Raw genomic sequence first — 22,354 nt, 5'->3', positions numbered from 1 at the left:
TATATGTATATATATATGTATATATATATATATATATATATATATATATATGTATATATATATATATATATATATATGTATATATATATATATATATATATATATATATATATATATATATATATATATATATATATATATATATATATATATATATATATATATATACATATATATATTTATATATACTAATCAAGTTGGTTCATTAGTTCGTAACCAATGAACTAACAACTCCTTAAAACAACAATTGCGCAAATTGTCGTCTCTCGCAGTATCAACCTACCTCACACACATAATTTGTAGCTACCGGGTGGATCCGAACTAAGTTATCAATCCTCCAGTCGATAGCGACTCGCTGGAGTTGATATCTTGGTACGTGACAGGGCTGATAACGCGGTGGATATATGAACGTTACCATAGAAACACACCTTCGTACTCGAGCAAAGTACATGCAACTAAATACCATAATACAGGGCAACTCATTAAATAAAATAAATAAAAAAAACAATACATATTGCTCACTCCTTTAAAGAACGTCATAAATCAAAAATCGTAAATTTTCAGTTGTGCATGTTTTCGAGATGCCCAAAAAATGTACTATATCCCAGCAAAAGAGGCATATTTTTTACGTAATATTTACCCGCCACAGGGCAGAAAGTGTTGTTTTTGCATTTTGAAGAAAAAGTATTGTTCAATTATTTTTTTACATTTACTAAATATTTTCAAATGGAGAAAAAACCTTAAGGTTTTACCTTTAAAGATCTGTTGCAAATTTAAAAGTTCAATGAGTGGCTTGATTTTTATTTTTAATACATTGTATTATATTTTTTAACATTAAAAACGTTCTCCTAGAAAATCTAGTTTTTTGATTTATGACGTTCTTGAAAGGAATGAGCGATATGTGGTCGTACTCAGCATAAAGTTGCATTTCCAATATTGCACAAAAAATCCTTTGAATGCAAATCCGTTTACTGTATTCTATCTAAATATAAATTAATGTTGCGACAAAACGTGACCAATCCTGTGTTAATCCAATATGAAATCATTAAATCGCACCAAAGCGTAATAATTTTACAAGCTAGAATTCCTGATAACTTAAAATCATTTATAATGGAATCGAAAGCAGAGCAGACACCACTGCGCTGCCACAAAAAACGCGCTTAGAGTGTCAGAAATGAAGACTCTGAGAAGCATAACAGGCAAGAGTCTTCGAGATAGATTGAAAAATGCCAAGATCAGGGAAATATGCGAGATCGAAGATGTCGTTAGGTGGGGAAGACAACGAAGAAGACAATGGTATGTGCTTGTGAGGAGAATGGAACCATCCAGACTCCCCCCCCCCACATCGCATTGTACGGCCAACCCAATGGTAGACGACTCCCGGGCAGACCACCAAAGAGATGGGCCGATAGCTGGGAATTGACGTCGCAGGAGGCTAATCCCTCTTAAAAACAGGCCGCAAGGCCTATAATAATAATAAGAAGAAGAAGAAGAAGAAGAAGATTAATAATGGACATGTAATGTTTAAGTGAGGACCTCCACATATCAACATAGATAAAGAATAATCCAGAACCTTTGTATAAACAAGACTTATGATATAGTGATAATAGAATAATGTTGTGAAATCAAAACGAAAATTTGAAAAATTAAAAGTAATTTTTGCACGTGTGTAATGTGATCACTAAAGTTACCTGCCTATGGCAAGTCATAACCACTTTGAATACCCAGACTTCCATATTCTTCTTCACCTATGTCAAAATGCAGAAGAATACACAACATTTTGAGTGTGTCCAAATACTTGTTCACAAAATCTGGATTATCTCCAACTACAGGAGTTATTTTCATATTATTAATAACGTTTCGAAATTGGTTCATATATATATAGAGCTTCTAAGAATTTGTGTAGTGTGGCTGTCAATAATGGGTAGAATTGGTGAACGTTACACGTGTGTAAAGAGATCGCTTAAACCAGCATATGACGGTCGTCAGCCCCGTAAATGCCCAGACTTCCGTATTCTTCTTCATCTTTGATGAGATGTCAAAAAATAATAATAGAAGAATATATATCGCTCACTTCTTTCAACAACGTCATATATAAAAAAACTTGATTTTTCAGGAGACCGTTTTTAAAGTTTAAAGATATTATAAAATGTTTTTAAAATAAATATCAAGCCTCTTTTTGAACTTTTTACTGTGCAACACATCTTTTTAGGTAAAACCTGAACGTTTTTTCTGCATTTGAAAAATATTTAGTATATTAAAAAAAAAATACAATACGTTTTTTTCAAAATGCAAAACAACACTTTCTGCCCTGTAGCGGGTAAATATTAAGTTAAAAACATGCCGCTTTTGCTGGGATATAGAACATTTTCTGGGTATTCAAAAACACGCACAACTGAAAATTGTCGATTTTTTATATATGACGATGTTGAAAAGAGTGAGCGATATATCATCTGTACGTTGATAAATCCAGTGCCTGATATAATGAGCGTAGAAAATTGTTTGAATATTTCAGGTATATTTCAGGAAAACGCACCCTGTGTTTGTAGACGGCTGACAGCAATTATCGATTGTTTCTAAACGAACTTGATAATTATCTGATAACGTTACACAAACTACGCGGGAGGCTTGAACAATACCATCACGTATGTATTTATTCGCGTAACAATGGCGGAATTTATTTTACTTGTTTCAAAACTAAACGGTTATAGGCAGAGAAGAATGTGCGACAAAACGATGTATGATAGATGTTCGAATAGTGAAATAAGGAAGGAATGCAAAGCTGAGATAAGCATTATCGATAAAATTAAGAAAGGTGTGTTTTTGTTCGCCTCCGTAGTGTAATGGTCAGCGAGCTCGGCTACCGTTCTGGAGGTCCCGGGTTCGATTCTCAGGGGGGTCAAATAAATATAAGTGATTTTTTTCACTGTAATATTTATTCAATACTACCCTGGACTGGTCCTGAAGCGGGGGGCTGATTACCTTTCCCCCATGTGTAAACGATCAAGATAACACTGCGTTTATATAAAGCAGTGCCCTATGAGCCATTGGGGTGCGGATAAGGGTTTTATTATATTTATTATTGTGTTGAGATTGTTTGGACATGTAGAACGAACGAGTGAGGAAAGAACGGTAACAAATTTATGAGGCGAATGTAATTGGGAAAAGAAGCAGTGGAAGACCAAGAAAAACATGGCACGATCAGGTATGCCAAATACTTGAAAGTTGGTTAGGAGTCGTAACAATCGGCGGGTGTGTATGAGGAGATGCATGAACGTGGAAGAGGCGAAGAATGTTTGCAAAGACAGAGTGGTGTGGCGTTCTATTCACTCTGCCTACCCCTGCGGGGAAGCGGCGTGATGGTTAGTTAGTTAGTTAGTCGGTTATAGAAACTGCGCATGAGAAATGCAAGATGCCATATCTAATGTATGGAAACGAATCATGTACTCGTATACCGAAAGTTTCGAATTTCACATTATAACTCTCAACAGTTGATTCTATAATTAAAATGTAATTTTGTTTTCAGTTTTCAGTACTCTACAATAAAGAGACTGAGCTCTTGTGCTTGGAGAGGGACTTACACTTGTTAGTTACGTTTGTTGGTAATGCAGTTTTTTTACCAAAATATTTTTTTTTCTTTTCTTTTTTAGATTAACATATATAAAATTCATAATTTTTTTTTTTGGCATTTTAAAGTCTTCAATTTTTTTATGTCTATAGGAATGTTGCTGAAGTACTTGGTTCCCAGACATTAAAAGTTCTGTTGCAATTGTTTGGTATTGCATTTTTTAGCTTCGAAACCGGTAGACATTATAGTTAAGTTACAAACAAAGTTACATGTTTTGAATATTGAAAGCATTAACTTTGTGGATCATCTTGATATATTATTTCGAGAAATAAAAATACTTTGTGTTCTGATCCACTCACATTTTTATTTAACCAACTAGTTTCGGCAACAACCTGTTGCCCTCTTCAGGGTTACATTTATTACTAAATATATATATATATATATATATATATATATATATATATATATATATATATATATATATATATATATATATATATATAAATAAACAGTGTACAAGTTGTTGTGGGTTTCAAAAGGGTAGGTCAAACCCAACCTAAACAGAGTTATCCCCTTCCTTGCTCTTACCCCTCCTTAAAACACCATTACCCCCACCCCTACCCTTTTGAAACCCAACAACTTGTACACTGTTTATTTTTATATATATATTTAGTAATAAATGTAACCCTGAAGAGGGCAACAGGTTGTTGCCGAAACTAGTTGGTTAAATAAAAATGTGAGTGGATCAGAACACAAAGTATTTTTATTTCTCGAAATAATAAAATAAAGTTACATTTTAATTACATTCTATAATAAATATACATTGGTCATTGATTCATCTGAGCTCTAAGTGTAGATAATTGAATTCCATCATTCATTGTCTCTGCACCATATGACAGCCATTCAGGCTTAGCTCGTTGCCGTCTGGATTTGCGCATTTCTCGCCGGAAGTAGGCTCCAGCGCCCGCCGGAAGTCGGAAGTGAGCCACTCTCCTGAAAGCTTTCGCGCCCTCCGCAGCGCGGGCGGGGGGATGATTCAGTTAATTGATTGAGGAATAAATATTGTCGAACTCTTGGCACGACCTCGAAGCGATTGATTCGTTCGGTTGTGTCATCACTTAATAATTGAAGCCAGATAGAATAAACAAAAAAATATATATTTATTATTATTATTAAACCATATCCGCTTCATAGCATATGGAGTCCACAAACTATCCCCAGGCTTTTCTGTCGACTGCCAGCTCCTTTGCATTCTCCCAAGTCAGATCCGTGTCCCGAAGTTCTGACGAGAACTGCCGACGAATTGTCAGCAGTGGTCGTCCTGGGCGGCGCGAACCTGATGCCTTGTAAAAGAGGCAAGCTTGATGGCGGCTCTCAGGAGGCATGCGGAGTACGTGGCCAAGCCAACTGAATCGCCTTTTCTTGACGACAGGTGTGGCCAAGATTTGCTGCGTCCTACGCCTTATCTCTTCATTCCTCACAAAATCAAACCACCGCACGCCTAAAATTCTCCGCAGACACCTATTGTCGAAGCTCAGTACACGGCTGCTCTGGGCCCTTGTAAGGTGCCATGTTTCACAGCCGTATAAGAGAACAGGAGCAATGCAGGCTTTGTATAGGCGGCATTTGGTCTTTACCGAGTATAAATAAAATATATAATTAAAATGTTTTATTTTTTTTTAAATGTTTTTGTTTATCACTATAAATATTTATTATAACTTAATAATAATGTCTACCGGTTTCGAAGCCAACCGCTTCTTTATCAAGACTGATTAATACAGTCTTGATAAAGAAGCGGTTAGCTTCGAAACCGGTAGACATTATAATTAAGTTAAAATAAAATATTTATAGTGATTTTAAAACAAAGTTACATTTAATCATAAAATTAAACTTTCTTTAAATGAAACCGTCTTTTAAGGCAGTTATTTCATCCAATCAATTATAAATTTGTTTACAATATGCAGCATAATAATCAAAATAGATTCAAGCATTTCAAACAAATGGCCGCCATATCTAGTATAACTCAAAAGTTTTTACGTATTTTAGTATGTATATTTTTTGATAAATGATTACATAGTGTCCGAATTAGGAGTGTGATGGTCAGCACGCTCGGCTACCGTACTGAAGGTCCCGGGTTCGATTCCCAGGAAGGGGGTTAAATAAATATAAGTGATTTTTTCATTCTAATATTTATTCAATATTTCCCTGGTCTGGTGCCTAACGCTGCAAACCATTTTAATTTATGTATTGATTGCTAAATAAAACACAGATTTTTTGAGTTTACTAAGTTTTATTATATTGTTTGAAAAAAAAACATAAAAACTAATATTGTGACAATTGTTTCGCCTAGTTATGGCATTTTTAAACGAATGTTTGAAAATGACAACTAAACGAGACAATTGTCATAATACTAATTTTTATGTGTTTTTTAACAATAAAATACAACTCAGTAGACTAAAAAAAGTCTGTGTTTTATTTAAAAATGAATACATGAATTAAAATGGAGTTCTACGAAATTAAACGCCATATCAATAAATAATACAGTACTTATTAAATTAAATTAAATTAAATTATTTGAAAAAAAGCTCTTCACCCCATTGCGTTGTACAAATCGTCCGTTATATCAGTGTTCCGCAAACTTTTTATATTCAAGGTACACCTACCAAATTAAGAAATTTCAGAAGCGCATATTTACCATCATATGGTAACATATTTATTGTAACTGCAGACAGTTGGTAGAATTCCATTTTGAATTGTTGGGTAATATATCCTAAATTAAACTTGGTTTATCCAAAAATTTAATTAAATTATTAAAAACTGTAATATTTATTCAATATAACCCTGGAATGGTACCTGAAGCGGAGGGCTGATCACCTTTCCTGCATGTGTTAACGATCAAGATAACACAGCGTTTATATAATGCAGTGCCCTATGCACCATTGGGGTGCGGATAAGGGTTGGAATGAAATGAAAAAATATTCAAAATTAAACAAGGATTGTTTGATAATGTCTTAATAAGACGAAACGCGTCACGTATTAACATATACAGTGGTACCTCGACATACGAGTGCCCCAACATACTAGTTTTTCGAGATACGAGCCGACGAGCAAGTGATTTTTTGCTTTTAGTTACGAGCGAAATTCGAGATACGAGTTCGGTTCGGTAGCAACACGCAGTCGCGCCATCACGATCTTTTAATGATGACCTTTTTAATGACACTTGCCTAACTCATTTCCGGAACATTCTGAGAGGGAGGAAGAAACAAACCTCCTTGGACATGTTTTTTTCTAAACGGCCTACAGGTGAAAGCGAGAAAAATGTAGCGAAAAGGCAAAGACCAGTGAGGATATCTAATTTATTTCTTTACATTCTCTTTTTTGTTTTTGTGCAATAAATATTTGATATTTATAAATACGTCTTTATTATTCAAAACCACGTAACAAAAATAACTGGGGGTGACATTTTGGAGGTTAGAACGGATTAATGGTAGTTCAATTGTTTTGTATGGGGAAATTTGCTTTGAGATATGAGTAATTCAAGATACGAGCAAGGTTGCGGAACGAATTAAACTTGTATGTCGAGGTACCACTGTACATAAATAAATGTAGAATTCAATCCAAAAAACCTTGTCTAATTTTGAATAAACCTTGTTTAATTTTGGATATATTACCCAACAACTCAATATATATATATTACCCAACAACTCAATAATTACGTTTAATGTGAAATGTGAGCCTACTAAACTGAGCACTGGCAATCTAAATTTGAAGCAATTGTGTTATTTTCACAAAACTAGACGTTTTTTCCGCGGCACACCAACTAATGACCACGGTACACCAGTGTGCCGCGGCACACATGCCGCGGAACAATGCGTTATATTATTTATTTTTATTACTATCAGTCCGCCTCCGTAGCGTAATGGTCAGCACGCTCGGCTACCGTTCTGGAGGTCCCGGGTTCGATTCCCAAGGGGGGTAAAATAAATATAAGTGATTTTTTCACTCTAATATTTATTCAATATTACCATGGACTGGTACCTGAAGCGGAGGGCTGATCACCTTTCTTTATGTGTTAACGATCAAGATAACACTGCGTTTATATGATGCAGTGCCCTATGCACCATTGGGGTGCGGATAAGGGTTTTATTATTATTATTATTTATTAAATAATAAAAATGAAAATGGTATTTTCTGGCGTTTCTCATGTGTGTGATTATAATCCAGGATTCGGACTTCACATACTAATATAAGAGTTTCTGCTTGATAAAAAGCTTCTTTACATCTCACCAATAGATGTCTCTAGTGAAGTTCTAGTGATTCGAGAACGAGGTTTCTAAACTGGTTCATACATGTAGAACTTCCAAGAATTTGAGTAGTGTGGTTGTCAATAATGGGTAGAATTGGTGAATGTTGCACGTGTATAAAGTGATCACTCAAACCAGCCTATGACGGTCTTCAGCCCCGTAGATGCCCAGACTTCCTTATTCTTCTTCATCTTTGATGAGATGTCAAAAAATAATATGAAAATAACTCTATGAAGATAAGGGTTTTATTATTATTTTATTATCAATATTATTTATTTTTATTATTATCAACCTCCCATACATTCGCACGAGGATTCAGTTGCCTTTGAAATTCAAATTGAAAATGGTTTAAAGGATTCCGTGTATGATTTCCCTCAGGATGTTCTGCATAAAATGATTAACCCTATTAACAGGATTACCTTATTCGGAGAGGATTCCTCTTAGCCCTTTGGCCACCAGGACTTTTGGGTTCCTGTGCTAGAAATACCGCAACTTAAACATGAATAATTCCAAAGTAAAATGTGTTTGATAGATTATAAACACTGTGTGACAGGGTGATTTGGAGGCGTCTCGTGTTGGCCATATGCTCCACTTAGGCAGTGAACAAGAAGAAGAAGAAGCTGTAGAAAAGCTAGTATTGCCATCCGTCCGCCTCCGTAGTGTAATGGTCAGCACGCGTGGCCACGCGTAATCACATTACGCGTTCTGGAGGACCCGGGTTTGATTCGGGTCAAATAAATATATGTGATTTTATCAATCTAATATTTATTCAATATTACCCTGGACCGGTATCTGAAGTGGAGGGCTGATCACCTTTCCTTCGTGTGTCAACGATCAAGATAACATTGCGTTTATATAATGCAGTGCCCTATGCACCATTGGGGTGTGGATGAGGGTTTGAAAGTGTTGCCACCTATCACTAAAATAAAATGGATGATTGCAAATAAAACAAATATAACTGTGACGCCATCATGTTCTCCAAACGTCAGAGTTGCAATATATATTTTTTTTCGAAAATGTGTTTTTCGACTACAATGTAACAAATATCAACGATTTCAGCATTGCCCCCCGGTGGTGCATGCGCCCTACGTTGGGAAACACTGGATTAAAAAATCAAACATGACAATAGATTAAAAAATCAACTAGGCCTACACCAAGAAGAAGAACATAAGCAGAAGAAAGAATATAAGAAGAAAAAGAAAGATGTAATGAAATAATGAAGAAAATATAGAAATAATGTAAGAAGAATAAAAATATAAATTGTGTCGGGCTGTGGTTCCGTGGTTAGTGTCGCGGACTCTTGAGTCAGAGTTTCTCGGTTCGAACCCACTCTACCACATAATGAGCCGTTTAGGCTCACAGAAATAGTATGAAAGTGAAATATTTGTGAAAATAATAAACACATAAAACAAGTATACATAGTATGTACGGAAACCTTACATACTATGTGTTTATTATTCACTATTCAAGTACTTTTTTTACTACAATATGTATTTTTTCACTCTAATATGTATTTAATATTACCCTGGACTGGTGCCTGAAGCGTAAGACTGATCACTTTGCCTTTATATAATTGACTTTTTTTAAGAGAAATATTCGTGTTTTTATTATTTACACAAATGTTTCATATTATTTTTTGACATCTCATCAAAGATGAAGAAGAATATGGAAGTCTAGGCATTTACGGGGCTGACGACCCATAATTGTCAAAAAATAATATGAAAATAACTTCTGTAATTGGAGATGATCCAGATTTTGTATTTGGACACACTCAAAATGTTGCAATTTTTTATTAGTTGCAAATATTTCAATTTCTTACTATTTCTGAGGGCCTGAGCGGCTCAAAATTATAAATAGGTATCAAATTGTGGTAGAGTGGGTTCGAACCGAGAAACTCTGACTTAAGAGTCCGCGACACTAGCCACAGGACCACAACCCTACACAATTTATATTCTTTGCATTATTTCTTTATTTTCTTCTACCCCACTCTACCACAATTAAATACCTACTTCTAATAATGAGCCGCTAAGGATCACAGAAATAGTATGAAATTGAAGTATTTTTGTAAATAATATAAACACAAATATTTCTGATTTATTTCAAAAATAAAAATAAAGTATTTTATCAGATTTTGGTCGCCAAAGGGTTAATCAGGCTGAAAAATCCGGATTGAGAGACAGGAGATAGACTTAACCTAATTATATTGATTAAAAAAGCCTTCAAATCCTTGTTTTTCCGAAAACATGAAATTAGATTTTAAAATCAAAGTCAATTTGAAATATACGAGTGTTGCCAGAAGGTACGACCAACGGAACCTCATCAAATATGAATGGACGTTCTTTGAAGTTATCAACGTTTTATATTATTTATTTAAAAAAAATACATCTTAACATAGATGAAGAATAGAATTTACCTTGATCGTTGACGCATGAAGGAAAGGTGATCAGTCCTCCGCTTCAGATACCAGTCCAGTGTAATATTGAATTAATATTACAGTGAAAAATCACTTATATTTATGTACCCCCACCCCCCCTGGGAATCGAACCCGGGACTTCCAGAACGGTAGCACATTAACATTACACTACGGTGGCGCACACATGGATATTCAAACATACATACATACGAGTACATAAATACATACATCGCTCACTCCTTTCAAGAACGTAATAAATAAAATAAAAACATTTTTCAGGAGAACGTTTTTAAAGTTTAAAAATATAATACAATTTAATTAAAATAAATATCAAGCCACTTATTGAACTTTTTACTGTGCAACAGATCTTTTAAGGTAAAACCTGAATATTTTTTTCCATTTGAAAAATATTTAGTTTATTTAAAAAAAAAATTAAACAATACATTTTCTTCAAAATGCAAAAACAACACTTTCTTGCCCTGTAGCGGGTAAATATTAAGTTAAAAATATGCCGCTTTTACTGGAATATAGTACATTTTCTGGGCATTCCTAAAACATGCACAACTGAAAATTTATGATTTTTAATTTATGACGTTCTTGAAAGGAGTGAGCGACATGAGTAAAAGCGAAGTATGTAGATGTGTGTAATGACTGACGTATGGTATTTTTAATGTGGAAATGGAATTGATGAAACGGTCCTGATTTATGGAACAGATTTTATGGTTTTTCAGTGCCAAATCGCTAATACAGAGATTCGATTCACAGGCCATTAATTTTCATACCAAAATACCTTAGTTCATTTCAGATTGAGTTTTACCGATTGAAAAAATTAGGTTACTGAAAAATGGTGTAAAAAAATAAGAAATGTATGTATGAAGAGATGCCTAAATGTGTAAGAGGCGAAGACAGAGTCGTGTGATGTCCTTGGCTCGATATTTTCGAGAAAAAAACATAAGTAAAAAAATCAAGTTTTTTTATTTATGACGTTCTTAAAAGGAGTGAGCGATACGTGAGATTCCATATACCAGGACTCCATTGTATACTGCCAGTTTGGCTGTCAGTAATATTATCATTGGGTTTTATTTTATATATATTTACAGAATAAATATATTTTTTTAGAATTATTGGAGCTATGAGTAGTCCTGGAGAGCGGTGGAGATCTGTCCTACGTCACTCTCCAGCCGGCGGAATATCTGAAGATGCTCTAGAAGGCCACTGTAGAAAGCAAGGTAAATCATTAGAGCCACAACAGAGTCGATACGGTCCCCAATTCATCAGTATTCTATCGTTATAACCTTTTACTCGCTACCGTCCACAGTTTTATTATAACATTTTGACATCTCGATAAAGAAGATAAGGGATGTCTGGGTATTAACAGAGCTCATGATCCGTCAAAGGGTGATTTAAGTGATTACTTTACAAACTTGTAATATTCAGCATTCTACCCATGATTGACAACCACACTACTCAAATTTTTGGAACGTGTATATGTATATAAATCATACAATTCACACGTCAATTCATGTGTGAGTTCGCTGCAGTATCTATGGTTGATTTGAGACATTTTTAATTTAGCAGATTCCCTTTTATTTTTAAATGTATGCAATACAAGATGCTTTCAGGATTTTTATTACATACTGGGAGACGCCTGGAAACATGATTTTCATTTATGTATTATTTTTTAATCAAACACCGATTGTTAGAGTCTACGATGTATTTTATTGAAAAAAACAAAAAAAAAAATTATATTGTGACAACTGTTTCGCCTAGTTATGGCATTTTCAAACTAATGCATGTATGTATATACACACACACACACACACATATATATATATATATATATATATATATATATATATATATATATATATATATATATACATATATATATACATATATATATATATATATATATATATATATATATATATATATATATATATATATATATATATATACATATATATATATATATATATATATATATATATATATATATATATATATATATATATATATATATATATATATATATATATATATAAATTGGGTTAAATAATTGTTGTGTAATATATCCAAAATAAAACAAGATTTGTTGGATTGAATTCTACATTTATTTATGCATATGTTAATACGTGACGCGTTTCGTCTTCTTAGGACATTATCAAACTATGACTAAAAATATTTACAAAATGTCCTTGTATACTAACAATAATTGCTATCATTAGGTCTAGCAGTACATATAATGAAAAAATATATTCATTTTGGATCGCGACGTCCTGTGAAGGGTTTAATCTGAATTACCCTTAAACCGTTCGTCTGAGAGACAATTTATGAATCTCACTCTGAATATGACTTTGTTGCACATTCTGCCTTTCGCTTAAACACAATTAGCATAAGTGAATTTGGCGTATGTACATCACGTTTCTATGTCCGAGCGTGTAGTCCAGTCGAGGATGTGTCTACTCTAATAAGGGTCAACTGAGAACACGGAAAGGGTCTTAAATAAATATTTATTCGAGAAAGACCCTCCGACAAGAAGTATTCATGCGAAAAAGAGACAATTTGTATACTTTTCCGCTCCGATACTTTGTATTTGTATTTATGTGTAGACTGGAGTGGAAATTTTGTGATTTTTCTGGTTTTTTTTTCAAGCAGAAAAATGGGCCACCTTTTATCAAATGTTGTCTTTTATTTTATTTATGTTATTTTATTTATTTATATGTCCGCCTCCGTAGTGTAATGGTCAGCACGCTCGGCTACCGTTCTGGAGGTCCCGGGTTCGATTCCCAACGGGGGGTAAAATAAATATAAGTGATTTTTTCACTGTCATATTTATTCAATATTACCCTGGACTGGTACCTGAAGCGGAGGGCTGATCACCTTTCCTTCATGTGTAAACCATCAAGATGACTCTGCGTTTATATGACGCAGTGCCCTATGCACCATTGGGGTGCGGATAAGGGTTTTATTATTATTATTATTATATTTACGGCTAATTTTAACAATATCAACAAAAATATGTACAATGACGTAATAATAATAAAAATAACAAAATCGTATTATTTTTTGACATCTCAACATAGCTAAAATAGAATATGGAAGCTTTATATTCTTCCATATTCTAAGTTTACCCTTAAACAAGCCTATGACGGTCGTAAGCCCCGTAAATGCCCAGACTTCCATATTGTTTTTCAAACAAAAAATAATGTTAAAAAGAACTCCTATAATCGGAGATAATCCAGATTTGTGAACAAGTATTTTGACACACTTAACATAGACGAAGAAAAATATATAAGACTAGGTTCTTCTTTTTCATCTTTGTTGAAATGTCATAAAAATAATATAAAATAACTCCTATAATTGGAGATAATCCAGATTTGCGAACAAGTATTTTGACACACTTAACATAGACGAAGAAAAATATGGAAGACTGGGTTCTTTTTCATCTTTGTTGAGATGTCAAAAAAATAATATAAAATAACTCCTATAATTGGAGATAATCCAGATTTGCGAACAAGTATTTGGACACACTCAAAATGTTGTAAATAAATTAACTGGTCAAATTATAAGCTAAAACAATAAAATGAAATTGATATTTTCTAGCGTTTCTCATGTACGCGATTATAATCCAGGATTCGGATTTTATAAAAAGGAAGGTTTCTGCTCAATAAAAAGCTTCTTTTCATCTCACCAATAGATGTTTCTAGTAAAATTCTAGTGATTCAAGTACAGTGAAACCTCTATCTATCGTTCCTCGAATAATCGTTTTCCCGGATGTGTTGTTTATTTCTTCTATCCCGACTTAATTTCATACTTAAATAAACCGCATCGATCGTTTCTATATCAGCATTTACCGCATTTATCGTTCGCATAGAGCTGCATATTTGATACATTTTGTCTGTTTTTTTTTTACATTATTTCCAATTTTCTTACATTCAATGGCAACGTATGGGATAGAAACTATCGAAAGCTTGTGTAACCGATAGCGGGAGAGGTCGATATTGATGAAAAGGAGCCGCTGCCTGTACCTGCATTTCCAAAAGCGCACTCTTTGAAAGAAAACATTTTACAACGCACATTTAATAACCGATGCTGAAAAAAATACTATTTGCTAAGCCGAAAATATACTATTGACTTACGAAAATAAAACAGTTAAAAAACAAAAGTATTTTTTTAAATTCTATTCAGTTTTGTATTTTTTTTTAAATAAATGCATTTGCATCTGAAACATGTATTCTTATTAGAATTTTATCCTACGATTGGTTATGCACATTGAGAGGACGGTATCTTTATTCGGTCGTATCTATTTGCGTATTGACCTCTTAATCCCGCATTCACTGTTTTCTAGCATTCATAGTTTATTTTAATAGGTCCCTTTAAAAACGATAGATAGAGGTTTCACTGTACTTTGTTTCGAATCTGTATATTATTTATATAGAAGTTCCAAGAATTTGAGTAGTGTGGTTGTCAATCATGGGTAGAATTGGTGAATGTTACACATGTGCAAACTGATCACTGAAACCAGCATATGACGGTCATAAGCCCCGTTAAAAAGCCCAGACTTCCATATTCTTCTTCATCTATGTTGAGATGCCAGAAAAATTCACTCAAACTCTTGTGTACAACGTCATCAAGGTCTTCTCACGTTCAAACAAATTTCATTTCTAAAATTTATCCAAAGCCTTCAATTTTACAAGAAGAAATTTAATTCAATGCTTTAATTTTTACATTTAGTTAAAAGCGTCGTAAAATAAATATTTAACCATTATTCGAAGCTTTGAATATCACATTAGAATTCTGTTTGTATCCCTGAAATTTACATTTACTCTACCTTTTCACCTTTCAATTTCACATTTAAAATTTATTAAAAACTTTTTATTAAAAGCATTTCACATTATAAATGTATTGAAATTCGATATTTCACATTTAAAACATATTTCGTCTTTCAATTTCAAGCTTAAAATTTCACATTCAAAACATTTTTCACTTTTTTTATTAACTTAAATTGTTTAAATTTTATTTAAATAACAATTATAAACATTTTTATTTTTTAAGCTTATAATTTGACCAGATAATTTATTTACAACATTTTGAGTGTGTCCAAATACTTGTTCACAAAATCTGGATTATCTCCAATTACAGGAGTTATTTTTATATTATTTTTGACATCTCATCAAAGATGAAGAAGAATATGGAAGTCTGGGCATTTACGGTTTGTCAAAAATGGGTAGAATTGGTGAATGTTACACGTGTGTAAAGTGATCACTTAAACCAGCCTATGGCGGTCGTCAGCCCCGTAAATGCCCAGACTTCCACATTCTTCTTCATCTTTGATGAGATGTCAAAAAATAATATGAAAATTAACACCGTTATAAAAATATCGTTTGTATTCCAGAAAAAGCTTGTTTTGAACACCTGAACATCAACCCTCAGTTTATGGCTTGTTGACGCCAAAAGTCTTTACTGCGCTGTTAACTGCCGTGTGCCCTGTCTACAGCTAGGGCGACCATATTTTCAGAGGCCCAGTTGCAGTGGCGTGCATACGCAGTGCCTACCTCGTTTGCTAGAAAAAAATGCAAAAGATAATTTTTAAAAATTGCAGGGGTAGGCAGAAAGGATGATCCTTCACAACCATACATCTAGGCATACATGCCCTCCGATTACGCAGACTTTTGACACCGCCAGATTTTAGGTTCTGATCTGATCGTGCCTTTTTCGGTCGTCCTCGTTCTGTTTTCTTTTTCACATACGCCACATATATTTTCTTAGTCCTTCTCTCGTTATCCATTCAATCCACATGTCCATACCACCGTAAAGAACTCTTCCTAATCTTTTCAATTATTCCTTGTTCAACCTTACATTCCTTTCTTATATCTTCGTTGACATCTCAACATAGATAAAGGGGAACATAGAACCACTCTACTCAATTTCTTGAATTTTCTAGAGTTATATATATATATATATATATATATATATATATATATATATATATATATATATATATATATATATATATATATATATATATATATATATATATATATATATATATATATATATATATATATATATATATATATATATATATATATATATATATATATATATATATATATATATATATATATATATATATATATATATATATATATATATATATTTATAAATATATATATATATATATATATATATTATAAATATATATATATATATATATATATATATATATATATATATATATATATATATATATATATATATATATATATATATATATATATATATATATATATATATATATATATATATATACATGCATGTGTGTGTATTTTTATTTATTTAAAATAGTTTTTACTTATTGAATACATTTTATAAAACAATTTCTTGACATTTATACATACGGCAAATTTATAATTTTAGTTTCGCTGTGCCTCTCCAAAAAAAGGACTGAGCTCTTGTGCTTGGAGAGGGACTTACACACAAGGTTTATTGTTTTATTTGATTAATGGTATAATAGTATTTTTCTTTTTTTTCACATATTTTTTAAGATTTACATGTAACGGGCATTAATTTTTTTATTATGAATTTTGATATCCTCTTTTTTATTTTAGGGAATTCTCAAGTATTTATTTCCCAAATATTTGAAGTTTCGTTTGGTTTAACATTTTGGAGTTGCAAAATTATTTTGGAATATCGAAGATTAACTTATTAAACGCGGTTTCCTTAAAAAAAACTTATGGATTATAAAAAAAATATCTCTGACTTTCTTGTTTTAAAAATCTTTTTGATTCTTTTTAAGAAATACAGATGATATATCGCTCACTCCTTTCAAGAACGTCATAATTCAAAAATCGTCCATTTTCAAGTGTGCATCTTTTCAGAATGCCCATAAAATGTACTATATCCCAGCAGAAGTAGCATATTTTTAACCTAACATTTACCTGCTACAGGGCAGAAAGTGTTGTTTTTGCATTTTGAAGAAAAGGTATTTTTTAATTATTTTTTTAAATTTACCATATATTTTTCAAATGGAGAAAAAACCTTCAGGTTTTATCTAAAAGATCTTTTGCACAGTAAAAAGTTCGACAAGTGGCTAGATATTTATTTTTAATAAATTGTACTATATTTTAACTTTAAAAACGTTCTCCTGAAAAATCAAGTTTTTTGATTTATGACGTTCTTGAAAGGAGTTAGCGATATGTGCGAGTCTTTACGTACGTCATACTTCGAACGAATTTTTGAGAACAATGTAGGAATACCGTCCCAATCGGGTGTCGTCTTAAGACCCAACTATCTTCTAGGAAACGATGTCCCGAGATGTCAGGAGGGATGGTGACCCTATTGTCAGCCCACTGAATGTCTGCTGCCGACACGACGAGTGTTTCACGGCTGCGTTCACGATTCCGGAAAAGCGACATCTATTTTCCATTCCACATAAAACATCCACTGCACAAGTTATCATTTGAAACATGCACTATTTTCAACATTTCTGAGTGCGTCCAAACTATTATTCAGAAATCAGGGTATCTCCACTTGAGATATATTTTTTTCCATTTCGACCTCTCAACAATAGATGAAGAAGAATACGGAAATATAGGGTACGGATCATGCATACATCTTAATACAAGCTTTCTTAATATAAATACAAGCTTTCTTAATATATATTAAGAAAGCTTGTATTTATATAACTTACACTTAAGTTATATGACTTACACTTAAGGTTTATTATTTTATTTGATTAATGTTATAATAGTATTTTTTTAAATATTTTTTAAGAATTACATGTAACGGGCATTAATTTTTTTCTTATGAATTTTTGTGTCCTCTTTTTTTTTATTTCCTTAGAGAATTATATACAATATATACAGTATATATATGTAATAAAATACCTAGGTACCTACCTATACATTTTATTAAGTACTTACAAATAGTACCTACATAAAACAGTTCTACCACCAGATGTCGCATGCGTCGCACAGAATAAAACAAAAGACATCCGATAGAAAAAATATTATATTGTTAACTGTCAGAATCAGATAGATATAAAAATTATTGTAAAGATTAATTAAGAATAAACTTTTATTGTCGTTTCTTTAATTACAAAGCAACACATTGTTTATTTTATTATTATACACCTACTTAACATATTATTTACACCCAATTTACAAAGAAAAATATTACCACGTTATATATATATATATATATATATATATATATATATATATATATATATATATATATATATATATATATATATATATATATATATATATATATATATATATATATATATATACACACACATGTATAAGAATTTGAAAGTTTGGGTTAAAATATAAAATCCCATACCAGGGTAGCATGAACGTCAAAACTTGTAAAAATTCTCCACAGAGAAGCGCGAACTTTGAAGCGCGAATCAAAATTGATGAGTGAACTTTCACAATAGAGTCCAAATTCTTCGGCGGAATCTTCCCAAATTCCCGAACGTTTATGAATAGTTGCCATAAATCAAGAAATTATTCATTTTGTCGAAGTGTCGCTTTGCTCGTAAAAACCGGCGAAATTATGTATTGCGAAAAAAATATTTAAGACGTTATAAATTTTATGTTTTAAACATCTAAACTTATTTTATTTATTTTTTCGGCATTAACTTTGTGGCAAGACATGTTACAATGATTAAAGAAAACACTTTGTTTTTTACCACTTGAGTTTTATTATAGACTACATGTTTCAGAAGTTAAACTTCCATCATTCAGGTCTGTATAAAAACTAAAATATAAAATATAAAATTGTTATAAATAAGGAGAGGGGAAAGTAAAGGGAAGGGGTTAGTCTAGGGACGTAGTTTGAAAACAAAGGAAAAATGGAAAGCAATGGTGAAGAATTTTGAAACAATATATTATTTAATAAATTATTATTAGAATTCAGGTTTTTTTGGATTTCTAAATTTTCAAGATAATTCATAATTTGGCCTTTATATGGAACAAGGTGTAATAATTTTAATTTACGAGAGTGAAATGAGTGATTAGTATCTATTATGTGATTTGCAAATTAAAAATAATTACTAACATAATAATCCGAAAAATAATTACTAACAGTCCCTTGACTAACCCCTTCCCCTTACTTTCCCCTCTCCTTATTTATAGAACAATTTTATATTTTATACTTCAGTTATTATACAGACCTGAATGATGGAAGTTTAACTTCTGAAGCATGTAGTCTATAATAAAACTCAAGTGGTAAAAAACGAAGTGTTTTCTTTAATCTAAACTTAGATGAAGAATAATATGGAACTGGGAAATTACAGATCTGACGACCGTCATAGGCTTGGTTAAGTGATCACTTTACACACGTGTAACAGGATTGGCGACCACACTGCAATTTTTTTTAATCATGTTTATATATTGATCAAACTCAATTTTTTTTGCAAGGTCTGAATCCTGGATAATTCACATACTAGAGGCCAGCCTGCAAATGTGATGTAATTTTTTTATACAGCTTATGATTTGACCACTTATTTTATGTACAACATTTCTAGTGTGTCCAAATACTTGTGCACAAATCTGTGTTTTCTCCAATTAGGAGTTAATTTTTACATTATTTTATTGACATCTCAACATTTGTCCGCCTCCGTAGTGTAATGGTCAGCACGCTCGGCTACCGTTCTGGAGGTCCCGGGTTTGATTCCCAAGGGGGGAATAATAAATATAAGTGATTTTTTCACTGTCATATTTATTCAATATTACCCTGGACTGGTACCTGAAGCGGAGGGCTGATCACCTTTCCTTCATGTGTAAACGATCAAGATAACACTGCGTTTATATGACGCAGTGCCCTATACACCATTGGGGTGCGGATAAGGGTTTTATTATTTAAATTATTATTATATATATATATATATATATATATATATATATATATATATATATATATATATATATATATATATATATATATATATATATATATATGTATATATATATATATATATGTATATATATATATATATATATATATATATATATATATATATATATATATATATATATATATATATATATATATATATACATATCAATTTCAAAACATAGTGTTTGAATTCACTAGAATTTCACTAGAGACATCTATAAGTAGGATGAGAAAAGCTTTTTATTAACAAGAAACTCTTTGTATGTGAAGACCGAATCCTGAATTATAATCACATACTTGAGAAATGCTAGAAAACATCATTTTTAGTTTTTATTTAACTTTATAATTTGACCATTTAATTTATTGAACCGTTTATTTTTGTTCATTTTTTTACATACATCATTGTTTACATCCAAAAAATTGTACACTAAACTTGTAAAAAATTATTTCAATAATCAAATTCTTTTACGTATTTCCTCCCTATTTACCTACTTTTTACTAGTCCCTACTTATTTACTTGTCCGCCTCCGTAGTGTAATGGTCAGCACGCTCGGCTACCTGGAGGTCCTGGGTTCGATTCCCAAATGGGGTCAAATAAATATGACTTTCTGAATTTTTTCACTGTAATATTTATTCAATATTACCCTGGACTGGTTGGTACCTGAAGCGGTAGGTTGTTCACCTTTCCTTCGTGTATGAACGATCAAGATAACACTGCGTTTATATGACGCAGTGCCCTATGCACCATTGGGGTGTGGATAAGGGTTTTACCACTTTACTATTTCCTCCCAATGTATCAGAAGAAACGAATTTCATTTTTAATTTTCCTATAATTTGTCCACTTAATTTATTTGACGGGTTATATTTTTCACATTTTTTTAAATGTCCGAATCATTGTTCACATACAAAGAATTGGACACATTAATTTTTTTGTCAATATTCTAATTCTATTCCTCACTTATTTTCTCCCAATATATCAGAAGAAACGAATTTAATGTTTAATTTTTTGTTCATATTTGATTCAGCAGCGAAATCCGGGAAAATTTTGTTCTCACACGTTTCGTTCGCCCGCGGCGATTCCCTCATATTCCTTACTTAAAGAAATCGTTCCTGGAATCTAATACGATCGATAAATAATGTACATACATATATACAAATAACACACATAGATACACATTGTGTACGCTACATAGAACCATACTGTAAATACCAAAAGGCGCCCCCGCCCAAAGCGAAAAAGGCCAACCTGTTCAGACCCTAAATCTGTTCTGTGAATTTAGGGAACATTGTTTGGTTATGTTGAAATCAGCAATATGTTGGTATGAAACTGTTCATGATACGAATTAAACATGTAAGTAAGTGTTCATAAAACGTAGGAATTATGTTTGTTTATAACTTAATTTATGACGTGTTGGCTATGTTAGCGGAAAACTAATCGAATGATGTTAGTTATGTTAATACAAAACTAATCAAAACATAATTTTAGTTAGTACAAAACATATCATAATAAAATGTTAGTTAAGTTAGTGCAAAACTAATCATAATGTAACGTTAGTTATGTTTTTACAAAACTTATCATGACGTTTGTTTTACTAATACTAAATAATCATAACATAATGTTAGTTTTATAAATATAAAACTGTAGTCATATTGTAGTGTTCAATCATATTGTAGTGTTCTTTATGTTAGTACAAAACTAATTATCATTTAATTTTAGTTTTGTTAGTACAAAATTAATCATACCATAATTTGATGTTAGTTATGTTAGTACAAAACTAATCATAACATCTTGTCCGCCTTCGTAGTGAAATGGTCAGCACGCCCGGCTACCGTTCTGGAGGTCCCGGGTTCGATTCCCAGGGGGATGAAATAAATATTAAGTTATTTTTTCACCCTAATATTTATTTAGTATTACCCTGGACTGGTACCTGAAGCGGAGGGCTGATCACCTTTCCTTCATGTGTTTACGATCAAGATAACACTGCGTTTATGTGATGCAATGCCCTATGTACCACTGGTGCGGATAAGGGTTTTTTTTTTAATCAAAACATAATGTTAGTTAAGTTAGTACAAATATAATCATAACATAATATTAGTCAAGTTTGTACAAAACTTATAATCACATGATATTAGTCAAGTTAGTACAAAACTAATCAT

The 22,354-nt window shown here is 32.0% G+C and overlaps 1 protein-coding gene across 1 annotated transcript in view; it reads left to right on the top strand.

Moving 5' to 3' along the window:
- The window catches only part of LOC148311477 (adenylyl cyclase 78C-like), a 112,004-nt gene that overhangs the window by 34,416 nt on the left and 55,234 nt on the right, over positions 1–22,354 (top strand). The window contains exon 2 of the mRNA XM_088256613.1: positions 11,405–11,514. Within this exon, the coding sequence (XP_088112739.1) occupies positions 11,418–11,514 (97 nt within the window). The 5' untranslated portion in view covers positions 11,405–11,417. The remainder of the gene's footprint in view (positions 1–11,404; positions 11,515–22,354) is intronic.

Source organism: Brachycentrus maculatus, unplaced genomic scaffold (genome assembly GCF_059751285.1).
Source record: "Brachycentrus maculatus isolate JH-2025_06_01 unplaced genomic scaffold, ASM5975128v1 h1tg000064l, whole genome shotgun sequence".
NCBI classification, from domain to species: domain Eukaryota; kingdom Metazoa; phylum Arthropoda; class Insecta; order Trichoptera; family Brachycentridae; genus Brachycentrus; species Brachycentrus maculatus.
Note: the sequence above shows the minus strand (reverse complement) of the source record. Positions and strands in the feature narration are given on the sequence as shown.